General features: G+C 37.1%; 1 protein-coding gene across 1 annotated transcript in view; it reads left to right on the top strand.

Moving 5' to 3' along the window:
- RUNX1T1 (RUNX1 partner transcriptional co-repressor 1) overlaps positions 1 to 9,464 on the top strand; it is a 112,248-nt gene that overhangs the window by 64,222 nt on the left and 38,562 nt on the right. Inside the window, exon 5 of the mRNA XM_027131386.1 lies at positions 1,040 to 1,221. Within this exon, the coding sequence (XP_026987187.1) occupies positions 1,040 to 1,221 (182 nt within the window). The remainder of the gene's footprint in view (positions 1 to 1,039; positions 1,222 to 9,464) is intronic.

Genomic DNA, 9,464 nt, shown 5'->3' with positions numbered 1-9,464 from the left:
TTGCAAAGATATTTTTTTATTGATCTTTCCATGAATTTGGAGAATTGTGTTATTGGGAATGAGTACTGTTCGTACTCCCATACTATACCCTCCCTTCCAAAAAAGTAAAAAATAAAAGACACAGAGGAGAAAAAGCAACAACACTCTGGATATATAATGTCAGAGTAAGTTTACTTTTCAGAGTAAAATTCTGTCTAATTAATGCTTTTCTGTGTGTGAAATTGTCTCCTTTCCTCTTACTACATTTGAGATTGCCAGAATCATCAACAAGCGTGTTTGTTCTCAGTCTTTTTCTAAGTGCTAGGCTTGGTGAGGAGTCGGTGATGGGTACACAGGATTTCTTCTGTTTAAATATATACCTTCCTTAGAATAAGTGTGGTACAAAGAAAGCAGATTACCTTTTGTAAACTAGTAGTATATGCTGCTTTGTGCATGAATCCTAAATAGGATATCTGATCAGACTCAGGCCAATACTGGAATGTTGTGCAAATCTGATGATTATTAAAAACAATCTCTATGTTCATCTCTCTGTTTTTTCACGTGAAGTTAGTAGTTGACCAAAGATATTTCATAGGATTAGCCTTTTTCAACTGGGTAAGTAACTAGATACAAAACTGAATGTGTCAGGGAGCCTATTTTGAGGTTAATTGAACCATGTATGTATTTAATGTACCCTCTGTCTTCCTTGTGGAAAACAAAAGTTGCTCATAGATGGAGCTGGAATCTGATATCCTGTAGAGCTTATGATGCTTGAGTATGAAGGGATCGTAAAATAAATAAGAGACACTCCCAGTGTTATTAAAGGGGCTGAAGGTGGGAGAGGTGAGATATCCCTCAGACATCTCACCCAACCCAGGCCCCGAGGGAGGCTAACACTGTAGCCAGTCCTGAGAGTTGTGCCTGAGAATTGCATGCATTCAGTGGCGTTGTGTTTAGCCAGGTTGTGGGGTCCGGTCCGCCAGTGTTTGAAAAGTGGAGTAGGTCCACTGGGTAAAAGGAGCCTTTGGGCTATCCTCTCATTCCTGTCATGCCCCTGCAGGCCAACTTGCCACTTCTGCAGCGTGAGCTCCTCCACTGCGCAAGGCTGGCCAAACAGAACCCTGCCCAGTACCTCGCCCAGCATGAACAGCTGCTTCTGGATGCCAGCACCACCTCACCTGTTGACTCCTCAGAGCTGCTTCTCGATGTGAACGAAAACGGGAAGAGGCGAACTCCAGACAGGTGAGAGGGAGGAGGACCCCAGACCTGCAGTATGAGGACATGTTTCATGTCATGTTTAAACTGCTGACCGACACCTCTTGCAAAATAATAATAAGCTAGAGTGGCCATCTAGGGAATCTTGCTCTGGCCTGGGGTGTTACAGGGTGATGAGTCTCTGGCCTGTGTCAATTAGCTTTTTGTGCAGGTTAATCTTTGCTACTTGTAATTTTTTTTTTTAAGTTTAATTGACCTACAACACTATGATAGTTCCAGATGTACAATCTAGTGACTTGATTTTTCTATACATTACAAATGGTCACCACGACTGCTTGCAATATTAAAGGAAAAGGTAAAGATGAATGATATTCAGATATGCCAAGTGCCACTGACGGTTGTTAGACACACAGTCAATACAGGCATACCTTGTTTTATTGCACTTTATTGTGCTTCACAAATACTGCTTTTCTTTCTTTCTTTCTTTTTCTTTTTTTTTTTTGTTTTTAAACAAATCGAAGGTTTGTGGCACTCGGCATGGAATTACTCTATTGGCACCATTTTTCCAAAAGCATTTGCTCATTTTGTGTCTCGGTGTAATTCTGTGAGAATTTGGTAATTCTCACAATATTTCAGACTTCTTCATTATTATATTTGTTATGGTAATCTGTGGTCAGTAATCTTTAATGTTATTGTAGTTGTTTTGGCATTTTTTACAAATAAAGTATTTTTTTAATTAAGGTATATACATTTTTTTTAAGATGTAGTGCTACTGCACACTTAAGAGACTACAGTCTAGTGTAAACATAACTTTTATATGCACAGGGAAACCAAAAAAAATGGTGTGACTGGCTTTATTGTGATATTTGCTTTACTATGGTGGTCTGCAACTGAACATACATTATCTCCAAGGGTATCCCTGTATTAAAATTATCATTTACTATGTAATTCATCCCAACCACATATTTTACCCTTCAGTGTTAGGAAATTTGTTATTCTAAGTTTTCTCAAAACATGATGGTTTTGAAATCTGGCCTAAGCACAATGCAGTAGCTATTTAATTTGGGTTTTATATGAACTAAGAGAAAACTTCTGGGAAGCTAGATGGACTGAGTGAAGATAAGAGTTAAGTAATAGAACTTATAGATGACATTTTTGCTGAAAACTTTTATCAGTCAATATTCATTCTATCAGGTACTCTGCTCTAATAACTGAGAATTCTAAGAAATGTAAAATAAAACCCCTTCTCCATTAAACCTTACAAATTAGTTGTTGAATAAGGCATACACATGAAACTTCCAATGTACCTTACTAAAATAATTTTCCTGAATACCTCAGCCTCATATATAAATATTTTCTAATCCAGGAATATAAAGTCTTATCAGCATCTTGCATAGTATTTGTAAAATATGGAGAATCTTAAAATGCAACTATATTCGGAAACTTGTTTGTCATATGCTTTGTTTCCTTTTTCTACTTATCCATTCACTCCTTCTGCATTTTATTAGGGAAGCGTAGACCAGCCTTTGAGAGGTTAACAACCTGGCACAGATTCCTAGGAGCTTATGATCCTTGGAGCTGCTCAGAGACATCTATCTGTGACCAACTTAGCTACCCTTAAATGTATAGTTGCTTTGCAAATCAGAATGTTATTAAAAGCCAGCCAGTTTACATACAGTTATTACATAATCCTCTGTTAAGCAGTTTTTATGCTACAATCTCTGGAATTTTTCTCCTCTTGACATAGGATCTCTTAATAGTTTAAAATGCCTAAAGCAAAAGATTAAACGTTAGTTTACTTCTGACGCACTGTAGACCCGCCTCCATACATGACCTACCAACAGTGCTACTTTCTTATTTTCACAAGTTGTATTTCCATAATCATATTTAAGCATTTAGTACTTAAGCTTTTAAAGGCACCTGCTTAATCCAGGTGTCTGAGTGGTGTGTCCACATGATACTACAAACCAAGAAGCAGCCCAAAGATAGATGATTCACATGTGTATTCCTGTCTGATCCTAACCATTTACCCTGCAGGGAATCAGTACTACCTGCTGGTATTGAGATGTTTCAGCTCCATTTTTCCAAGATAGTGTGGTAAAGGAAATTAAGGAGAGACTAGATGGGAAATTGGGAAGAAGAACATTTATTTGGGTGGAGGAGAGGATAACAGGGAAAGGTTTAGATAGCTGTGATAAATGTAAAGGTAATCCTATAGGCAAAATTGGAAATGGACACAATCCATTCTAGAAACTCTAACTGCTAAGTAACCGTAACAGGCAGAATGAAAACTTGCTTTATCCGCTTCTCTATATTCCCAGCACTTTCTCCACTGGTTCTTTCCCAGTGTTTTATATGTGAATATACTGTGACTTTAGACCTCCCTTGAACAGTGCTGAGGTAAGCCCTTGGCAATGTGCTAACATTGATATGGAAACTTCATATAAATTCCACAGAAAATCAGCATTTTTGTTTTGATGATCTGTAGCTGTGTGTGCATGCATGTTTGCATTCAGTCAGGTAGAACTTTCTTAAAAGAGCCTTCAGTGTTCTTCCTCTGGTTATCCATAGACAGTTGCTGGAGTCAGAATTCACACAGTTGCTCTTTGGGTGGAACATTCTTTTTCGAGTGGAACCCTGAAGTGTGCGTTATAATGGAAAGATGGCAAATGGATTTCCTTAGAGTTAGGAGGAAGGGTAATGAGAATATGTTGTGTAAATACATTTGTATCTTGTGGGAATTTGATCAGAGCCAAGAAAATATGGGCCTCTACTATTTCTTTGCATATATTTTCTTCATCTTGTTTGCATGTGCATTTTCCTCTTCTCTGGTTATTTATCTGTATATCCAGATCTACTATATGAAATTTTAGAGAGTATGGAGCTGTGTGACAGCAGAGCTTTTTTTTGTTGTTTTACTGAATGTTTTGTTGGTGCATATGGTCTGACATGGATGAGCAGCCACGGTGAGATTTTGGAGTCTATTAAACTGGCTCATTAAAAAGATCAATCTGTTTCTGTAATAACACTGGGAACCATCAGTCACTAAAAGAGGGAAAAACTGACACCTGAGGAGAAAACACATTTTGATAATTTGTTCATGACATGTCACGAACAAAAGAGCGCTCTATATTTTGTTTACAACTTTCAGGCTTAAATTCTGTGATGATTGCTGATTTAATCTACTAAACAGTCCTCACGTATTTCAGGGATGGGTTTTGGCAAATGTGACTTCTCATCTTTAAATGTGATTGTCACTGGTTATATTTTTTCTTTTTTTAAGCATTACTTTTATTTACAGAGAAATGAATACTCTGGGGAAGTCTATGATTTTTTTTTTTTTTTTCCTGTATGGAACAGTAAAATTTATTCTACTTCTTTTTAAAAATAGATCTAGGGTGAGTCCCTGAACAACTATACTAGATTTGTAGGTCTGTGGTAGAATAACTTAGAACCCAAATTAGAAAGAGACAATTTTCATTTAAAAATCGTGCTATTTTCTTCCTAAAATATTAGAGAAAGTTAATAGAAAGTTCTGATTTCTATTCTTTGTTCATATGTAAAAGTTTATTGTTTATCTTGCCATTTTGTGATGGGAAAAGCTGAGGAAGGGAATACAAACCTTTTTTGGAGCTGATTAAATGAAGAGACCACTTTCAAACAGAGACTAGAAGTTGAGAGTCCTCTTTAAAACTGCTCACCATGATGGTCATGAAAACACAGTTTCAAATGGAGTGAGGAGGGAAAGAACAGTTAGACAAAGGCTGCCTTTTTTTGAGAGTACAAAAATAGTTAAAAATTACTATGTTTAAAAGGATACATTTTTTTTTGTTAATTATCATTTGATGTCTTTTCTCACAGCTTTGATGTTGCAGCTTTTGTTATATTTGTCTTTAACATTGTGCTCTCACCTGTCATGCCGATTTTCTGACTCAGAATCTTCCTGGCTTAAATCAAATCGAACGATCATTGGTTTTGTATGGGTAACACTGTCTCTACTGCCTTCCTCCCCGTTTCAAGTGATTTATGTTAAATATTAATCCCCTTCATCTATCTATCTCTATATCTATATATTTATATATAATCATTTTAATGTAATTATGCTTTAAATTACTCTCAGTTTAACACATCTTGGTTTTTATTATGAAGGCCACATGGTTGCATTAATATGTATTTCCTCCACCCCCAATTATTAAACATTATTTTCTAAAAAGATTTTCTTGAGCTTTAGAAGTATGTAATTTGTTAGCTGGGAGCAATCTTATAGATTTATGAGGCCAATCCTTTATCTTAAGAAAACTAAGGATGGAAGAACTTGCTTAAAGTTACAGAGCTTCTTAGTGGAGAAATTTACCTACCTGAAATCTTCCAGTTGCACAAAATATGATTTAATGTGCAGAATGTAAACAAGGAAAGCTTAACTAAGAATTGTGTCTTTTTCCCTCCTTACTTTCCCTCATTTATTTTTCTCTGTAATTGCTTATGTGGGCAAATGCAACAGTATAATATTCTGAGGTTTTATAAATTTTTATACTGATAGAGGATTCACAGTAAGCCAGGTTTCCTGGCTTAATGAGTAAACTAGAAAACACTGAATGTTGGAGGGTCATAAGGCAATCATTTTGAAACCGTGTTGGTTGAATGTATAAGATTTGTTAGCAAAGCACACAGCAGCTGAACCTACTAAATCCATTTTTCCTTTTCTGCAAAATGAATGAGATTTCAATATTTTTGTCTTTCTAAAGAGAAAAGATAGATGCACTTTATAAGGAATTGTAGGGACTTCCCTGGCAGTCCAGTGGTTAAGACTCAGCACTTCCGATGCAGCAGGTGCGGGTTCAGTCCCCGATCGGGGAACTACAATCCCACATGTTGCGTGGCACGGCCAAAAGAAAAAAGAAAAGAAAAGTTATAAGGAATGGTAGAATTAATTGACTATGCAAATAAGAATTAAATTTTTATTGTCTGCCGCATTCACTTTTCTGTGAAAAAATATGAGGGGTTTATATTATATTCACACATTCTTGTTTTGTGTTGCATTTTTTAATGCATTCATCGGTTTCAAGAAGAGAGTAATCATCCCTGTAGAAATGATTTTTTTTCTTTTTTTGTATTAGTCATGTCAATTGTGGAGGCTTCTAGTGAAATTGCATTAAGTTGCATTTACATGATGAGAAAGATTGTGTGGCTGTAGAGAACATTTTGGTCTCCATACTCCAGCCTCAGCGTAAACTTGCTAGCCTTATTTTTGTTGCTGTCCTAGGGTCTGGCTCTGCTGAACATTGTTCATGCCTTAGTCTGTATTCTGACTGATGGTTTCTGTTCTTTGCCCCAGTTCTTGTATATAATAATTCTATTCATACTTGGCAAGCTAACTCAAGACAGGTTCTACTATTTGAATGAAGGCTTCCCAATCATGAATATTATAATAATGGTTACTATTTACTGAGCACTTAAGATGTGCCAGGCCCATGCTAAATAATTTACATATGAACACACAGCACTTATTTCCTGACAGTCCTATTGCATAGGTTCAGGCTGGCTGGATAATATGTCTGAGGTCACATGGCTTGTAAGAGGCACTGATGGGATTCTAAACCCTAGGTTCTCTGACTTGAATGCCTGCACTCTTATAACTGTGTTTGTAATACCCCAGCCTCTGAACGCCTCAGCTTGAAAAATAAGTGCTTTGGTTAAGTTGTTGAATGCCAAATATGTGTTAGGCTCTTTATGTAGCGTCTCTCATATAGTCCTCTCAGTAGCTCTGAAATAATTGCCCCTATTCTGTGACTCATAGAGATTAAGCCTCCTCAGTTCATATGGCCAGCAAATAGCAGAGCCAAAATTTGAAGCCAACTCCATAGCCCCTGCTCTTTCAAATGTAGTGATCTTTTCTCCTTCTGATCTCCCATACCACTTTTTACTCTTTTTATGGTAGCTGCTGAGTTCAGGTCCTGCGTAGCAGTATGGAAGTCTTGTACCACTAATTAAACTGGGTTTATGGTAAAAATATTTCTTGCTAGCACACTTCCAAAAAGCATTTAAGTCTACTACTAAACCATAATCTTAGGGGAGGGTGTTGGGGATCATGTCTTGCTTACTTTTGTATGTCCAGTAAAGCTCAGGATAGTGCATGTTACACATACCGGCTATCTAAAACAAAACAAAGCAAAACACCACAAAACAACAACAACAAAACACTAGTTGAACAAATAAATAATCAAAATTAAACTTAATACAGTCATTTTTAGTAGTGTAGCAAATGGCCCTCTCCCCTAAGAGTTTTTTTGCTTTCTTGTTTACTTTCTTTCTGTCATTTTAAAAAGTGTTTCTCTGAAACACCTACAGCCATGAAAGCAGCCAGGAACAAAGTGCCATGATTGATTCACTAAAAAGAAAAAATTAGAGGGCTCCAGTTGAAATGTGTAGATGACAGATTAGAATAAGAAAGCATAGTTCCACAGGCTAGAAAGCCCAGAGATAAACCCACACACATGTGGTCACCTTATCTTTGACAAAGGAGGCAAGAATATACAATGGAGAAAAGACAGCCTCTTCAATAAGTGGTGCTGGGGAAACTGGACAGCTACATGTAAAAGAATGAAATTAGAACACTTCCTAACACTATACACAAAAATAAGCTCAAAATGGATTAAAGACCTAAATGTAAGGCCAGACACTATACAACTCTTAGAGGAAAACATAGGCAGAACACTCTATGACATAAATCATAGCAAAATCCTTTTTGACTCACCTCCTAGAGAAATGGAAATAAAAACAAAAATAAACAAATGGGACGTAATGAAACTTAAAAGCTTTTGCACAGCAAAGGAAACCATAAACAAAATGAAAAGACAACCCTCAGAATATGAGAAGATATTTGCAAATGAAGCAACTGACAAAAGATTAATCTCCAAAATTTACAAGCAGCCCATGAGCTCAATATCCAAAAAACAAACAATCCAAAAATGGGCCCAACAATAGAACTACGTATGACCCAGCAATCCCACTACTGGGCATATACCCTGAGAAAACCATAATTCAGAAAGAGACATGTACCACAATGTTCATTGCAGCACTATTTACAAGAGCCAGGACATGGAAGCAACCTAAGTGTCCATCGACAGATGAATGGATAAAGAGGATGTGGCACATAGATACAATGGAATATTACTCAGCCATAAAAAGAAATGAAATTGATTTATTTGTAGTGAGGTGGATGGACCTAGAGTCTGTCATACAGAGTGAAGTATGTCACAAAGAGGAAAACAAATACCGAATGCTAACACATACATATGGAATCTTAAAAAAAAAAACGGTTATGAAGAACCTAGGGGCAGGACAGGAATAAAGACGCAGATGTAGAGAATGGACTTGAAGACACAGAGAGGGGGAAGGGTAAGCTGGGACGAAGTGAGAGAGTGGCATGGACTTATATATATTACCAAATGTAAAATAGATAGTGGGAAGCAGCCGCATAGCACAGGGGGATCAGCTCGGTGCTTTGTGACCACACAGAGGGATGGTATAGGGAGAGTGGGAGGGAGACACAAGAAGGAGGTGATATGGGGATATATCTATACATAAATCTGATTCACTTTGTTATAAAGCAGAAACTAACACACCATTGTAAAGCAATTATACTCCAATAAAGATGTTAAAAAAAATCTACAAACAATGAATACTGGAGAGGGTGTGGAAAAAAGAGAACCCTCCTACACTGTTGGTGGGAATGTAAATTGATACAGCCACTATGGAGAACAGTCTGGAGGTTCCTTAAAAAACCAGGAATAGAATTACCATATGACCCAGCAATCCCACTGCTGGGCATATACACTGAGAAAACCATAATTCAAAAAGATACATGTACCGCAATGTTCATTGCAGCACTATTTACAATAACAAGGACATGGAAGCAACCTAATTGTCCATCAACAGGTGAATGGATAAAGAAGGTGTGGCACATACATACAATGGAATAGTACTCAGACATAAAGAGGAACAAAATTGAGTTATTTGTAGTGAGGTGGATGGACCTAGAGTCTGTCATACAGAGTGAAGTAAGTCAGAAAGAGAAAAACAAATACCGTATGCTAACGCATATATATGGAATCTAGAAAAATGGTACTGATGAACTTAGTGGCAGGGCAGGAATAAATACGCAGATGTAGAGAATGGACTTGAGGACAAGGGGAAGAAGAGGCTGGGATGTAGTAAGAGAGTAACATTGACATACATACACTACCAAATGTAAAACAGATAGCTAGTGG

This window comes from Aethalodelphis obliquidens, unplaced genomic scaffold (assembly GCF_003676395.1).
Source record: "Aethalodelphis obliquidens isolate GAN/ISIS:26980383/991018 unplaced genomic scaffold, ASM367639v1 scaffold39, whole genome shotgun sequence".
NCBI lineage: Eukaryota > Metazoa > Chordata > Mammalia > Artiodactyla > Delphinidae > Aethalodelphis > Aethalodelphis obliquidens.
This window is presented reverse-complemented; position numbering and strand designations above follow the sequence as displayed.